The following is a 17,008-nucleotide window of genomic DNA, read 5'->3' on the forward strand; positions in this document are numbered from 1 at the left end:
GTGAGTTCAGAGGGGCTCCAGAGATGCTCCAAGGGCTGCAGCAGCTCTGCTATGGAGACAGACTGAGAGAGCTGGGCTTGTTCAGCCTGGAGAAGAGAAGGCTCTGGGGAGACCTTAGAGCAGCTTCCAGTGCCTAAAGGGGCCAACAAGAGAGCTGGAGAGGGGCTTTTGAGAAGGGCAGGTAGGGACAGGACAAGGGGGAATGGGTTTAAACTGACAGAGGGGAGATGGAGATGAGATCTGAGGAAGAAGTTCTTCCCTGTGAGGGTGGTGAGGCCCTGGCACAGGTTGCCCAGAGAAGTTGTGGCTGCCCCATCCCTGGCAGTGTTCAAGGCCAGGTTGGACGGGGCTTGGAGCAACCTGGTCTGGTGGAAGGTGTCCCTGCCTGTGGCAGGGGGTTGGAACTGGATGAGCTCTAAGGCCCCTTCCAACCCAAACCAGTCTGTGATTCTGTGATTCTATGATAATTGTTCCCTGCACATTGCGTTCTTATTCATACTGGACACGTATTTCAAAGCAGAGGTCATCAGCCTGGGTCCAGAGGGAAAGGAAAGGTGGCATTGGTACCACACAGCCAGATGCACAGAGGAGCAGGTCCAGGTACTGGGATTGGATGCAGAGTGGTTTTATGCACAGATATTTGCTGACATCTACAGGGCGTTTCACAGAGACAAGGCCGTAGCTACTTGGAGGATGCATGTTCACACTCCCCCATTTCCTTCCTAGTGGAGAAATGCACTTTAAGGTGTGTGACAGCCCCAGGTCATTACTAACTAACTACAAACACCTCTGATCACCAAACACTCATCTTGATCTGCAGTTTCACTTCCATGTTGGAGGCCGTCACAAGTTGGGTCCTTTTCACTTTTAAGCATCTTGTTCATCTTTGAAGCATCACCACGTGCTCTGCCCAGTGCCAAGGATATCCCTGTAGAGCAGATGCACCCCCATTTTCTATGACAGACCCACAATGCAGTGTTACCTGGACCGGAGCACCCATGACACGCAGCACCCACGACACGCAGCACCCACCTGCCTCTATGTGGCACCTTCACACCTATGATAGATCCTGGCTTTCTTGCCCACAAACATGGGTGGAGGGCACTTGGCTGCCTCCTGCCCAGGGTAAAATAGAGCAAAACAGTAAAAATAAGACAAAAATGATACTCAGGAAGATGGCTGGGCTTTCACTCCTAGTGCTTTCCCACTAGAGAGCCCAGAGGGAATCCACAGCGACACATCAACTCTTCAGCATGGTGCTGGATACGCACTGGTCAGGTGGGTACTGATCTCCCCTTGCTCCATGGGTTTCCATCTCTTTGTTAGCTTCATGTACCACGAAAGGGCCCCTCTGAGGGGTGACAGGCTGAGGAGAGGTTGCAGCAGGGATGGCTGCAAACACCAGGAACCAGCACGCCAAGGAAGAGGGGAGGCAGCTAGGGATGGAGGCTTTAAGCAGCCATTTGTGCATGGAAGTTGGAGGATCAAGAGAGCATTTCACCAGCTCTTCACTCCTTGCCCTTCATCTGGAATCAGGAAGGGGGCTCTTGCAGCTGGAAAGCCCCTGAAACTTACTCATCACATGTAACTACAGAGCAGTTTTGCAGTAGGAGCAGATCTGGCAGAAGAACAAGCTTTGATCACTCTGTATTTAGCATGGCTGGGACTGATCATGTCCTGTATGGAGACCTGGTTCAGCTGAGGACAATCAGAGATAGCCACTCCAGCCACCAAGGCTCCAGCAGGCTCTAGGGCAGAAATGCCACCCCTCTCCAAGGCAGGCTGCTGCCACATAAAGAACCTCTCCCCCTCCAGCAGCTCTTTTCAACAGGCTTTTAAAAGCAGCAGGACATGTGCATTGACAGGAACAGTTATTTTTATCACAGGTGAACTCTTCTGTCAATGCTGCTGTCACAGGCAGATACCCCAGATGTCTTACCTCAAGATAAAAACACTTTGAACCAAGCACAGAGGATTCAGGAGCCCGTACAATCAGGCCTGACCAAGGCACCCACCCTTTAAGACCTCCCAGAGGCACAGCAAAGGTTCCTGGGAAAAGTGCAGGGTCAGCTTTGCAGCATCCCACCCCCTTGCTTCTTCCAGCCACATTGGGTTGGCATCACCCCACATCACAGCCCAGGAGCTGTGCTTAGAACTGCTGTAGCTACAAGCTCAGCCACCTCAAAGCCCGCTGCTGCTCATCCCAGAGAAGCAAAGGGAACAGGGAGTAGCAGACAGGGGTCTGAAGTCCCACAGACGTAAGAGATGAGGTGAGCTTTGCTGACAAGAAGCTCCCCATGACCCAGCAGTGTTCGCTTGCAGCCCAGAAACCAACCGTGTCCTGTGCTGCATCACCAGCAGCGTGACCAGCAGGCTGAGGGAGAGGATTCTCCCCTTCTACTCTGCCCTGGTGAGACCCCCCCCTGCAGTCCTGCATCCAGCTCTGGGGCAATAACACAAGAAGGATGTGGAGCTGTTGGAGCGAGTTCAGGAGAGGCCACAAAGATGCTCCAAGGGCTGGAGCACCTTTGCTATGGAGACAGGCTGAGAGAGCTGGGCTTCAGCCTGAAGAAGGCTCCAGGGACACTTTAGAGCAGCTTCCAGTGCCTAAAGGGGCCCACAAGAAAGCCAGAGAGGGGCTTTTGACAAGGGCAGGTAGTGACAGGACAAGGGGTAATGGCTTTAAACTGACAGAGGGGAGATTGAGATGGGCTAATATGGGGAAGTTCGTCCCTGTGAGGGTGGGGAGGCACTGGTACAGGTTGGCCAAAGAAGCTGAGGCTGCCGCATCCCTGGAAGTGCTCAAGGATTCCATGAGCTGCCTCTACCCAGTCCTCTGCAGAACAAGTGACAACTTTTCCACTGTGGGACTGTTTTTTTATTAAAAGATTTGTTAACAACAAACTTTGTCAATTACAAAATATATAGAAGTGGTGTATATACACAGACACACTGCACCGCCAGGAGGGTCGGGAAACGTCAAGGAACAGAACAAATCGCAAGTTCACATCAAGCAGCAATCGGGTCCCGAGCCAACCAGCCGCTTCCAGGAAAGTTATCCTGCACATGTTGGGTCTGACCATGGATGTTTCCAAATAAACATAGCCAGCTCTCTAGAGAAGACCACCTCTTTGTTCCACACCTGGCAGTTACACCAGCTCTTCCACAGAAAGAAGCACCTTGAAAAAGGCATCTTTGTGCAGGAACAGGAGAACCAGTCCTCTGGGAAACGGTCATGGCTCTGGCTCTCCAAGGGCTGGTGAGCAGCACGTCCCAACAAGATGCCTCTACCTGAGAGCAACAGGATCGGCATTGCTGGCAGATCCCAAGCCCGAGGCTGCCTGATGGACCTCCTCAGTCAGAGTCACTTCCCTCCTGCTTTGCTGACCCAACAGCAGATGCCAGCTCCTCCTCCTGCCCTTTCAACCGCTCTCCTGCAAGTGAAAAACAGCAGTGGCTTACTGATAAGCCGGTGTACTGCGGAACCTACATGGTAGAGGACATGAACCCCAGAGCCCACAGACCATCCCCCTGGCCATGCAAGCCAAGCGTGCATGCAGCCCTGGGGAAGCTAGTGGGACCAACGGCTTCCCAGATCCTTTTGGGAAGGCCACCAAGTTCTGCCAGTGCCTCCCTGGCCCAACAGCAAGACACCAAGCTCCCAGCAAGCATCGTGTAATCCCTCTGGAACAAACTGTGACCCCCATGTACACCATCCCTCCGGCACCATAACACACTTATTAGCTCAGCGATGGCTCTCTGTGTCCTCTTCTCCAGCTTCTCCAGTTTCTTGGCTACATCTCGCTTCAAATCCCTGGAGAGGAGAGAGACAATGTCAGAACAAATCCTCACCCCAGGCAGATGTGAAATCAAGGGCTACCTTACACCCTTCCCAGTGGAAGAGAAACACCTTCTCTCTCCTGTGAGCACCATGGAGCAGAGTGGGTCTCCCATCAGGAGACCACTCTGATGGGCAAACCACTCAATGCCCTAGCATTCCTTGTCACTGAGGCCACCATGGTGACAAGCATCGCAGAGGGATCAGCAGAGTCACCTGGTGGAAGCAGGAAAAGTGAAGACAGTCCTGTGCTTTGAATCTTCCTCAAAGCAGGGCTGGGTTTCCCATTTCTAGCAGTTTTAACCCAACCTGGACAACCTCGAGCTGATAATAACCCACCACTGATGCCAACCCCCCTTTACTCACAACGGGGCTCTGCAGGCACTCACCAGTCTGGTTTCCTGGGGGCCAGGTTTGCCAGATCCTAGGGAAGAAGAGGAGACACCCACTGAGAGCTGCAGGCAAGGTTCAAGCCTGGACACAGACAGATGTACCCACCACAGAATGGCTTGCAATATACGTACCACCTCATCGATGATGGGCTCTGGCTTGGCAGCCTCCAGCTGGTCCTTCACCTTATCTTCCACTAGATGGAGGAACAAGACCAGCATCAGCGCAGGGCTCAGCAGCAGGACACCAAGAAAACAAGGCACAGGGAAACTCACCAGAGCTCTGGACTTGGTTCACAAAAGCCCATTTGAACATTTTTGCCTTAAGAGCATGGCATATACAAGTGAGTACACGCAGGATGTGTATTCCCATCACCCAAACCCTTTCAGAGACTCCCAAAAATCACCTGGAAATGATGCAAACCCAACAACCATTAAATGGCACAAACACCAACAGCAGCAAGAAGTCATCTGCTGAGTTCCAGCCCTTTTTCCATAAAAACTGCAGGGACCAGCCACTCCACAAGTGGCATTTGACTCACTGCAACTCATTTACAAGGCCACCACCTGAGACAACTTGGAGAAATCAAGCTCCAGCCCAAACCGTACATAAAGGTCTGCAGATAGCAGGGATAATGGCAAAGCTTGCATGGCAAACAGCCCTCCATCCTTCAACACTGTGTCTGTGCAAGGAGAGGGTGTGGGGACCAGAGAGAGGACATCCCTGTGGTGGGAATCCTGGTCCAGCAAACAGACATGTCCAAGGCACATTTAATATGAAACCACACTGAGCCCCAGCCCTTCTGTCCTTCTCCCTCCCACAAAGTGCCCAACGACAGACAAGCTGGATGCTCCAGACGCAGGAACGGCAGTCAATGGGGACTGCAGCTCCAAAGAAGGACTGGCTGAGAGGGCGAGTTTTACTGGAAACAGTCAAAATTCCTGTTCCCAATTCCAAATGACACTCCACGGAAGAATTGGGGGAAGTTTTGAACTTTTACAAAAGTACCAAGAAAGCAGAGTGTCAGCAGATCTCTGCCATGCTCCCAGAGGCAGCCTTTTGATTTAGGGCATTTTTAAAAAGATCTATTCCAAGAGGACTTAATATTTCAAGATCAAGGGAACTTCTACCCTTTGCTTCCCTCTCAAGAGCTGTGCTGAGGTTCAGTGCTAGGAAACAGCAGACTGAATACCCTGGACTCATGACTAATATTTGTTTAAAGATAACTCAAACAAAAACCAGCCAGAGTCTCCTTTAGAACCCTCCAGCGAGAGCTCGGCTCCCTTGAGTGTCAACCCTTTGGTTTGGGGCTGGACCCGGTGTGCTCAGACACACACCCCACTTGTGCAACACAGGGTGTGCAGTCCTCATGGGTGAGAGGATGATGAGGCAACATGGGCCGCAAGCATCACACTCACCCAGCAGCAGTGGGAGAGCTCCGGCACTCCCACCATGGCTGTCTGGACATGCCATCACCCTCCAGGGCTGCAGACAGTCATCTCCTAGCACCTAAACACCTCACACCAGCAAGCTACCAGCAGAATACATCCAGTGATTTTTGCACCTTTGGCTGAAGTGATCAGGAACACAGAGGTTTCCAAGCCACCTGACTTTTGGAAAGGAAAGGTACAACCCATTCACTCTGCAGCACACTGGCCAGGTGCAGAATCCTGTGCTGGTTTATTTTGTCCTCACAACGACAAGTGTTGCCTCATTCTCCCTGGGAACACTGCTGGTGTGGGAGACTGGTGAATGGGAAAAAGATGGTATGTGCTGTTATAGACAGCCTCATCATAGCAGTCAGTGAATCCCTGCAAGGGCTCTGTGTGAGGGAGTAGATTCTCCCCTTCTGCTCTCATGAGAGCCCCCCTGCAATCTTGTGTCCAGATCTGGGACTCCAACATAAGAAGGACATGGAGCTGTTGAAGTGAGTCCAGAGGCAGCCACGGAGATGCTCTGAGGGCTGGAGCACCTCTGCTATAGAGACAGACTGAGAGAGCTGGGCTTGTTCAGCCTGGAATAGAGGAGTCTCCAGGGAGACCTTAGAGCAGCTTCCAGTGCCTAAAGGGGCCAGCAAGAAAGCTGGAGAGGGGCTGCTTTTGACAAGGGCAGGTAGGGACAGGACAAGGGGAATGGCTTTACACTGACAGAGGGGAGATTGAGATGAGATGTGAGGAAGAAGTTCTTCCCTGTGAGAGTGGTGAGGCCCTGGCACAGATTGCCCAGAGAAGCTGTGGCTGCCCCATCCCTGGCAGTGTTCAAGGCCAGGCTGCATGGAGACTGGAGCAACCTGGTCTAGCAGAAGGTGTCCCTGCCCGTGGCAGGGGGCTGGAACTTGATGGTCTTTAAGGTCCCTTCCAACCCAAACCAGTCTGGGATTCTATGATCTGCCTTGCCTGCAAGCCTCCAGAACAGGGTAAAGCAGAGGGGGGGCCTCACCACAGGCAGCAGCACCACTCTGGCAATGCTTCTGCTGTTGTCCATCCTTGTGTCACCTCCCATGCTCCCTCTTGCACCCACCTGAGGCCGGCTTGGCTGGGGGCATCTTCCTCTTCTTAAGCTCCTCATCTTCAGGATCATAGTTTCGCAGTTTGAGCTCCCTGGGGAGGAAAGAGAAGAGCACAGAGCAGTGAGACACCCTTGCCAACCTAGACCATGTGCTCTCAATAGTGAGGGCCATATCTGCAATAGCAGCTGCAGGCAGTGGCCAGGAGCTGGCAGCAACCCATGCTAGTCAGAAAAGACAGGGTCATGCTAGAGCTCATCAGGACAAAGGTGATGTCTTGGCAAGCCAAGCAGATGCAGCTAGTAATGGTCACAAGTGGTTTTGCAAAGCTCTGAACTTCAGCCCCACTCCCTTCTAGGTCTCAACCCCAATGATAGACTCAGTATGGGAACACCAGAGATCCACAACCAGGGAAAAAAGTTATCCCAGGACGGTACATAGGAAGGACAGGGAAAAAAAAGGGTATTTGGGGTACAAGGTCGTTACTCAGTCACCAGAGAGGCTTCTGCAGTACTACAAACACACGGTGCAAATAAGGTGAGCAAATTCAGGTTCCTGAGCAAATGGGTGGTGGAGCTGACAGAGGCAGGGATGATGATATCTGAACCTCACAGAAGTCTGCCCAGAGAAGCTGTGGCTGCCCCATCCCTGGCAGTGTTCAAGGCCAGGTTGGACGGGGCTTGGAGCAACCTGTCTAGTGGAAGGTGTCCCTGCCCATGGCAGGGGGTTGGAACTGGATGAGCTTAAGGGTCCACTCTAGGATTTTATGATTCTACGTTCACCCATCCTTACAACTCCCTCCACAAGAGCTCAAAGTCAGCAGTCAGCCCTCTCCGCAGGGCACACACCTCCCTGATACTCAGATGTTAATTCTCCCCCTACTGAAGTTCTTTTTACACTTCTCCCAAATAATCTGGGCCTCAACCATTAGACATCCTCAGTCACGGGAGCTCCCAAGATGATTCCTCCCCAAGGTCAAAACTTGCAAGCTTCAAGCACAGGCATCTACACAACTAGAGCCCTGAGGATCCAGCTCACAGAACACCATCCCACCTCCAGCTGCTTACACATGCCTACAACGCCTTGTGCAGGTCAACGGATCTTAATAACAGTACACTAGCTCATGGGGCAAATTAAGTAGATTAAGTTCATTTAACACTGTCGATAAGTTTAATCAGTTTAAACAGAAAATGAGGCACTTGCTGCCCAGCAATGCTCCTGCCCCAGATGTCAGCAAAGCCTTCAGCAGCAATAAGGGCAGTTGTGTCGCTGCAGAGGAGGATGCAGAGAGCTCGGATGCCTGGCTGGAGATCGGTAATGAGTGGTGTCCCTCAGGGATCAGTGTTGGGACCGGTCTTGTTCAACATCTTTGTCAGTGACATGGACAGTGGGATTTGAGTGCGCCCTCAGCAAGTTTGCCGATGACACCAAGCTGTGTGGTTCAATTGATACGCCAGAAGGAAGGGATGCCATCCAGAGGGACCTTGACACGCTTGTGAGGTGGGCTGATGCCAACCTGATGAAGTTTAACCACGACAAGTGCAAGGTCCTACACCTGGGTCAGAGCAATCCCAGGCACAGATACAGGTTGGGCAAAGAAGAGATTCAGAGCAGCCCTGCAGAGAAGGACTTGGGGGTGTTGGTCGATGACAAAATGAACACGAGCCAGCTGCAGTGTGCGCTCGCAGCCCAGAAAGCCAACCGTATCCTGGGCTGCATCAAAAGGAGCGTGACCAGCAGGTCAAAGGAGGTGATCCTGCCCCTCTACTCTGCTCTCGTGAGACCTCACTTGCAGTATTGTCTGCAGTTCTGGTGTCCTCAACATAAAAAGGACATGGAACTGTTGGAACAAGTCCAGAGGAGGCCCACGAGGATGATCAGGGGACTGGAGCACCTCCCGTATGAAGACAGGCTGAGAAAGTTGGGGCTGTTCAGCCTGGAGAAGAGAAGGCTGCATGGAGATCTCATAGCAGCCTTCCAGTATCTGAAGGGGGCCTACAAGGATGCTGGGGATGGACTCTTCATCAGGGACTGTAGTGACAGGACAAGGGGTAACGGGTTAAAACTTAAACAGGGGAAGTTTAGATTGGATATAAGGAAGAAATTCTTTACTGAGAGGGTGGTGAGGCACTGGAATGGGTTGCCCAGGGAGGTTGTGAATGCTCCATCCTTGGCAGTGTTCAAGGCCAGGTTGGATGAGGCCTTGGGTGACATGGTTTAGTGTGGGGTGTCTCTGCCCATGGCAGGGGGGTTGGAACTAGATGATCTCAAGGTCCTTTCCAACCCTAACTATTCTATGATTCTATGCAAACACAGCAGAAGGCGCTTTGATCAGGCAGGAAAATCAACAGTTCAACATTACCATTTTTCTCCCAGCAGACAGCTGATATCTGAGGCCATCTCCCTGCTAGAGTTTACTGATGGAGGAGCAAGTGAGATACAACCCAACCCAAGGGCTTACAGTCAAAGCAAAGAGTGACAAAAAGTGAAGAAGCTACAGTCCAAGAGAGGTGAGAAGAGGAAGGTCAGCAGCCAGATGGCCATGCATGTGTGGGAAGCACAAAAAACAAACAACGGTGGTGGTTCCTGGAGCACAACAGGAAGGTCCTACCCTTCCCATGCCACGCCATCCCCTCTCCAGCAGCTGAATCTATTTGCAAAGAGTCCGACCCACACCATGGCTGGTGCCACAGAGGTGGTGGAAGGACATGAATGGAGCTCAGCAACATAAATGCAACCAGCAGACTGGAAAACAGAGCCCAGGCAGATTAGAAGACTTGCAGACACTTCTCATGTCATCAAGCCCAGGTCCCCCGAGCCTTTGCATCAATGCAACACCATGAAAGAGGAACACCTTTCCCCAGCAGTGGGAGAAAGAATGCTCAAAAGAAACACAGGAGACATCAGCATGTAGCTGCAATACCTTCCCCAGGCCAAGAGCACCACTACCTCATGAAGACAAGCTGCTGTGCAGAGTTTCACATGTATTTTTACACACACATGCCCTGGAAGGAGGGATTTATCAAATTAACCGGTACTGACCACCATCAATCCCCAGCCAGAAAGGCAGCTCTTTTCAGGAAGGTTGATCTTGGAGGATCAAGCAATTACATTCTTGCAGGAGATGCCAACTCCAGGCACACAGAAATCACCGTTATCCTGTGATTTTACAGACAATCTCCAATTAGCAGGACTCTGTTTCTAACCCAGGAAGCTGGAGGAGGAAGAGGAGCAGTTACTTCATTCAGGAGGCAATGGGACGTCAGGCTGTGATGTCTCACATCTGATCAAAGGCTGGTTCACGCACACTGGAGAGGATTTATACGGCAAAGTGGCAGATCCTGCAGAACACAAACTTTCAACATCTCCCAGACTTCCTGATCTCCTTACCTTACTACATTTAGGATTTGCAGCTAAAAGGGAACCAAACAGAGACCCTTAGGATCAGATAACCTAAAACGAGCGGTATGAGCTAAACAAGTTGTCCCTTTTGGTCCAGCAAAACGCTGCCCTTACATCTTGACAAGCAATGTTTTAAAATCATTAGGTGTCCCTGTTCATGTCGGGGGGTTGGAACTAGGTCATCTTTAAGGTCCCTTCCAACCCAAACCCTCCTGTGATTCTATGATTCTGCACATGCAGCGGGAGCTGCTGCTGCTTGGCCACAGCCAAGCCAGCAGAAAGCTAAGAGGTCTGTTTGCAGCAGAAGCTCCCAGATCTCACATTTCAAGGGGCATACATCCTGGAGGTCTGGTTCCTGGTACAAGAAGGGAGACCAGCCCTTCATTACATTATCGCAGGGCTTTGGCACCACTTGAGGATCACACAAGGAAGAGGAAGTGGGAGTTTAAACCTGCTCCCTGACACTCTTGCCACTCAGAAAGCCCCACCTCGGCTTGCAAACAAAAGCCTTGCAGTCCAGCACTGCTCATGCTTGCTGGAGGCCCATCCACAAGATTAAAGAAAATAAAACCACAATGCACAACTTGGCAGGTTGTACCACAGATGGGGACGAGCAGTGGCACGGGCCCAGCAGAAGGGGAAGCAGCTGATGAGCGGTGGTGAAGAGCAGAAGGGCTGCAAAGCTGCACACAGTTCCCTCCGTGCCTGGCACCAGTGCTTTCAGCTCCTTATTAAACTCATGTGCTGGGTTTAAACTGCAAGCACTGGGAGAAAACAAACAAAAACGGATCCCTTTAATTAACTCAGTGAGGCGAGAGCAGCTCCTGCACCTGCCTCTGGTAATTCTCAGTGCCCAGCAATCCCACAGCAGCCTCCTTGGGGGGCTCAGGGACTTAACAGCAATGTCACGCTCACATCACAACAGGAGGCTGTAAAGACAGAGGGGAGGAGCAGGGAGGTGCTATCCCGAGTAACTTGAAAGCAGGCAAGGGTTAACTATATATATATTTATATTTAGAAGTTGCTGATCTTCTGCAGAGGTGGGTTAAATAAAGTTCAGGTACCAGCGGTTCCTCTAGTGCTGCGTTCCAAGAAGACAGCTGGTGCACTTCACAACTGATGAATTATCCGAGTTCCCATGAAAACAAAAATAACACCAGAATTAACATCAGGCTCTGCAGCAGAACAGGAACATAGGAGCCAGCTTAGGGAGCACAGCTCCTGGGGATGGAGGGCACATCATGGTGAAGCAGTGGCACTAACATGCTCAGGGAAGGGCTGAGCACCCAGAGAAGAGCTGGGTGTGACCCATTTGGCTTTAGAGTGAAATCAAGTTCATGCATGGTCAACTACCAGATTTTGCCACCATCTCCTTGTAAGTGATGGAGGATGTGCCCAACCCAGATGATCTCCTAATTCCTTGAGCACCTTGTGGAGTGTTTTCCAGCCCATTGCAGCCCAAACAAGGCAGGACAGTTAGCAATGGAGATGGTTATACCCTTACAACTGGTGGTGAGGGCAGGTCTGTGCTAGAAGCTCCTAGAACCACATGAGGATTTGGGCAGCTGCAGCAATTACAGAGGGATGCTATGGACACAGCCTTCCAGCATCTCCTAAAGGCCTGTCAGGAGTGACATATTCCCTGTTTTGCCTCAGGAATGCCTCAAATCCAATTTCCATTTGGGCCTGGAGCTCCTTGAAGGGGAAGAAGAGAGACCTTAAGTTTTCTTTGAAGGAGGCAGGTTGGAAACAGCACGGCATGCAGGGTATGCACAGAATGCAAACAGCTATCTCAGTGCAAAACATAGGACACTTAAAAGCTTCCTGCCGGGTTGTTTTTTGCTTTATTCCTCCAGCCCCAAGAGCTTTACGGAAAAAACAGTTTCCCCTATTGATGAATGGATCTTTTTAAGACTTCTGTTGAAGAGCCCACACGCTGATGTTCTTGCATCAGGAGCACAGGGAATGGGTTTGCCAAGAAACCCTGTAACAGCAATTTCTTAGGTGTTACAGCATCCTCACTCCCATAGTTACTATCAGAAAACAGTCACTAGGAGCTGCACTGACTAGACTGCTTAAAGGGCACCTTCCAGGTCTTACCTCTCTGAGGGTAAGGCTAGAGGCTGAGGAAAGCTGGCTAGGACATCTCAGTACAGTTTTCTTAGTGCTTCTGGAGCTGAAAGACACAAGTGGACCTCAGCAGAACAGGTACTAGCAGAAGGCAAGAGTCCAGCAGCATCTGCAGACTCTGCTTGCTCTGCCCAGGATGAGAGGTGGGTGTCCTCCACGGCTCTTCACCTTTCAATCTTCCTCAAGCCCTTCATATCACTCTGCTTAAATGTCTCTTGTGCTCCTCAGTGTCAGCTCCAGTCACCTGATGAAGCTAGGTGAAACAGATGCTTCATCAAAATTAAGAGGTTTCAAACACCCAGGCTCGTAGATCACTGTTTCTGAAGTGCCCTTCCATTCTTTGGAAGCAGTTTAGGGAAGACTAAAACTGGGTGTTCTCAAACCTATCTTAGCAACTTCAGGCAACTTCTCTTCCAAAACCCTGGGGAAATACCATCTGGTATGAGAATTTCCTGCCCTTTGACCTTCCCAAGCTGCTCCTGAGCCCCCATATTCAGAGCCTTCCATTTTTGTGACTGCTATTCCAACTTGCTTGGAACCAAATGTCCTGAGCAACCATTTCCACATTGTTCTTTAAAGAGGAACCAGCTCAAGAATTTCATTTTATTTCTCTGCATCTCCAGAATTCACTGACTCCTGGGGGTCCTGGGAAGCCGCACTCAAACATGTAAAGGTGTTACTGCTACATAAGAAATGACAAAGTTTCCAGATCCTTGAAGGAGTAGTGGTTTGGTGGACTCTCCTCTGCTCCATCATGTGCTCCATGAGCGTAAGAAGGTTTGAAGGAGCCGGGACAAGGCAGCCCGACGACCAAGAACAGCACAGCAAGATACTTCTGCAGTAGCCCAGGAGGTTTGGGACTCAAGCTGGAGGAAGCCCACATTAGACTTGGCCAAGCTACTGAAGAACTTGAAAGGAGCAGGGATGCTGGGATACCTGGAGACCATGCAGTGAAGATGTCCCTTGGAGCAGCACTCAGATGCTCTTCAGCAGCAGCACACTTCCCCTCAAAATGCCTCTTCCCTTTTCTGCTTCCAATTGCAAACCAAATAGCAGACATCATTTTCAAGCTTCTTCTACAGGTTCTCTAACTTTTTTTTCCCAGGGAAAATTCGCAGTATAGCGAGTTTAACTGACTGACAAACAAACTCTCTCCTACCATCTCTAGGTTCCATGGAAAGAATAAGATTAAGAGTATTTGGACAGAGATTCAGGCTTGGATTCTTATATTCTCTTTGCTCTCTTCAGTCACACCCTCCCCAGCCTGCTGCAATTCTCTGCGAAGTCACCTAGTACATGCTGGGTGCTGCATGATCACCAATGGGTACTGATGGAACTCTGCAGCACCATCACCCTTCAAGGCCACTGCAAGACTTGCTATACAACACCCATCCCTCCCGGCACAGACTTAATTTAATAGAATCACAGAATGGGTTCGGTTGGAAGTGACCTTAAAGGTCACAGGCAGGGACACCTTCCACTAGACCAGGTTGCTCCAAGCCCCTGTGTCCAACCTGGCCTTGAACACTGCCAGGGATGGGGCAGCCACAGCTTCTCTGGGCAACCTGTGCCAGGGCCTCACCACCCTCACAGGGAAGAACTTCTTCCCCAGATCTCATCTGAACCTCCCCTCTGTCAGTTTAAAGTCATTCCCCCTTGTCCTGTCCCTACCTGCCCCTGCAGAAAGTCCCTCTCCAGATTTTTTGTCAGTTTCCTTAAGGTATTTCACAACCTCCCTTTTTTCTCTTGCACTCTGCTTTCCTACCAGCTGGTCCCCTTGCAGGCAGCTTTGACATCTGGGTGCACCACCTCCTGCCACAAGCTTCCTGGAGGCTCCCATACAGCCAGTATAGCTTGGGAGCAAGGTCCCTCCATCTCCAGGGTGCCTTGTTGTGTACAGTGACTTTTCAGCAACCAAGACAGACATCGAGACACCTGCATCTGCTGTGACTTGGAAACCAAGTAATTACCTTCACATCCAAACACACAGCATGTTATCACGTTAGTCAAGGCTCAACTTGCACCCACTCTTCGCAGTAAAATGGGGGCCTCTCTTAACACCAAGGTCCAGAGCTGTTGTTTTATCAAGAGGACAAAGTTATTGCTTTCCTTCCTAGATTCCTCACCCAAGGCAGAAAAGGAGCAAGCAACAAGCAGAGGCAGAGACCCATCAGGACACACCCTCCAAGGAGCAATCTCTTTGCACTGGGAGAGGGCTGCTCCTGCTCAAATAGCTGAGCATGTCAGAGCACATCCTCCTCCCCAAGCTGCCAAAAGGCACTCGAGGAATGCCAAAGAAACAAAGGCCTGTATTAACACCATGAGCCCCAGAAATTTGCCAAGGCAGCTGGTTTCTCAGGACATATTTCTTGGGGGAGCAACGATGGGGAGAGACATATCCCTGAGTGCTGCTGCAAGGGAAGCACTTCAGTTGCAGGCAGGTGCCACAAGGCTGTCAGGCCTCCTATGATGCTTTTCCAGGTAGCTGAGCACATTCAAAGCAGACACAAGCAATTTGTGCCTGCTCTACAACCAGTAAATACAATCAGGACAAAACCCATCCTTGATCTGCAGCACGGGACCCAGGCTGGCGACACAGCACCAGGAGCTGGCTGTAGGATGAGAGAAAATGGCCTCAAGTTGTGCCAGGGGAGGTTTAGATTGGATATAAGGAAAATTTCTTCACCAAAATGAAAGGGTTGTCAAGCATTGGAACAGGCTGCCCAGGGAGGTGGTAGAATCACCACTCTCGGAGGAATTTAAAAGACCTGTAGATGTGGTGCTTGGGAACATGGTTTAGTGGTGGACTTTGCAGTGTCGGGTTAATGGTTGGACTCAATGATCTTGAAGATCTTTTCCAACCTAAACAATTCTATGATTCTATATGCAAACTGCCTGCAGCACCCAGCTATGCTCCTTCACATGCTGGCACAAGAGCATACTTTGTCCATGCTCTCACAGGGTTTCTACTACTGAAGAAGAGTGGACTGCTGGGAGGATGCTGGGAACTCAGAGCCAGTTGTTGGGTGGGAAGGACCAAGGTTTCACCTTTGGGTGCTCACACTTGCATCCTGCTGCTGGGGAACAGGCAGAGGGACACCCAGCCTGACCAAGGCAAAGCCAGAATCAGCAGGCACCCACTGAACACAGCAACAGCCTCGGTGAGGAGAGTGCAGCCAGGCTTTGGACCAGCTGAAGCTCCATGGGGCCTTCCCTGCAAAAGCAAGTCATGTCCCGGATATCTGCCCCGAGTTACAGATACAGCTGTAAGGAGAAGGAAGGAGAGCAGCATTCTTACTGCTCTGGAGAAGGGCTCTGCGCTGCATCAAAATGTGGACAAGCACCTTCAGGATGGAGCTAAGATCCTGCCAGCTCCCGTGTCTCTCCAGCCAGGTGAATTCAGCCATCTAAAACTCCTGTCCTCCCTTCTTCAGCACTGAGCAAAAGACACAATGCTACACAGCCTTGCCCATGCCCACCTCCTCCTCTATGGGCCAAGCACTTCCTCAGCAAAGGGAACATGGTCCAGATGGTCCCTGAAGAAGCAGAGTGGGGATGAAGCCTGACACACTACAGGACACGCCACTAGCAGTAACAGGTTCAGTTGTCCATGCAGATGTTGATCCGATACGCCACATGTACCAAACCCAGCCTACCTGCAAACACTGATGTCTCCGGTATTTGATTTCATTCTATTTATTATTGTTAAACTCTTCATTAAGCTCTCCACGCTCCAGGATGTGAAGAAGCATGTCTACACAGCAGTTATCCCTGCCACTGCCTTGGCCATCCTGCCAAGCTAAAGCAAACACTGAGGAGACTCACCACTGTGTTTTGTTTTGTGCAGAGAAAATAAAGTGGGTTTGACCTGCCCCGTGACATTCTTCCCATGAGAGGGGAGAGATCTCGTTTCCCAACCCTGCCTCCCCCAGCTCCTCCCAGAAATTCATCTCTGCAAGCAGCACAGCACAGAGCTGTAATTTTACAGGATGACTAAGTGTTGAAACACCAGCAGCTGATTAGCAGCAGCTCACTGAAGCTTAATTTCTAGTTAAGTTGAAGAGTTGAAGATTATTTCCCCCCCTCCCTCTCCAAGCCCTACCTTGGATTTTTATTTACACTTTTAACATCCCTGACGAGCTCTGCTTGCAGACCTACAGCCCAACACCTCTTTGCTCCCTGTGGGGCAGCAATGCCAGCCTCCAGCCAGCCTTGGCTTTATGCAGAGCTCGCCTTGCCGATCCCCGTGTCCCAGGCTGCTTTTCCCTGCGGGAATGGGGCGGAAGGGCCAAAGTCCACCCACACCCTGTTCCTTACAAAGGCAGATCGCAGGCTGCACCACGGCGGAAGGTGTTTCCTGGTCAGTGGGCTAAAGCATAACTGGTTACAAAAACATAAATAACCCCAGCTCTTCGCAATTACAAAGATACAAACTCCCCTGAGAGCTCAGATCAGAGATAGCCCGAGCTGAAACTGCTGCGAGGTTTTCGCAAGGGGCTTCGTCAGCACTTGTTCCTGTGGTGGTGGCTTGCAGCGAGAAAGATAAAAACAAGGAAGAAAAAAAAAGAAAAGTAAAAAGGGGGTGAGGGGGATGGGGATGTTTGAGTCAATCAGAAAACAAAACAAAACAGGAAGCTGCCAAAGAGCATGTTGCCCCATAGGCAGCAGAAAGTATTTAGTAAAGGCAGCGCCCAGCAGTTCTGTCCTTTGTATAGGGAATAAAGGATGGTCTCAGGCTGGTG

General features: G+C 50.8%; 1 protein-coding gene across 1 annotated transcript in view; it reads right to left on the minus strand.

Annotated features, from left to right (window-relative positions):
- Nucleotides 1–2,870: 2,870 nt before the first annotated feature.
- The window catches only part of CCDC12 (coiled-coil domain containing 12), a 47,170-nt gene continuing 33,032 nt past the window's right edge, over nt 2,871–17,008 (minus strand). Inside the window, exons 3-7 of the mRNA XM_080611546.1 lie at nt 6,749–6,828; nt 4,363–4,424; nt 4,228–4,262; nt 3,738–3,814; nt 2,871–3,434 (exon numbers count right to left, since the gene is read on the minus strand). Of these exons, the coding sequence (XP_080467672.1) occupies nt 3,355–3,434; nt 3,738–3,814; nt 4,228–4,262; nt 4,363–4,424; nt 6,749–6,828 (334 nt within the window). The 3' untranslated portion in view covers nt 2,871–3,354. The remainder of the gene's footprint in view (nt 3,435–3,737; nt 3,815–4,227; nt 4,263–4,362; nt 4,425–6,748; nt 6,829–17,008) is intronic.

This window comes from Psittacula echo (genome assembly GCF_963264785.1).
Source record: "Psittacula echo genome assembly, chromosome: 2".
In the NCBI taxonomy this organism is placed as follows: Eukaryota; Metazoa; Chordata; class Aves; order Psittaciformes; family Psittacidae; genus Psittacula; species Psittacula echo.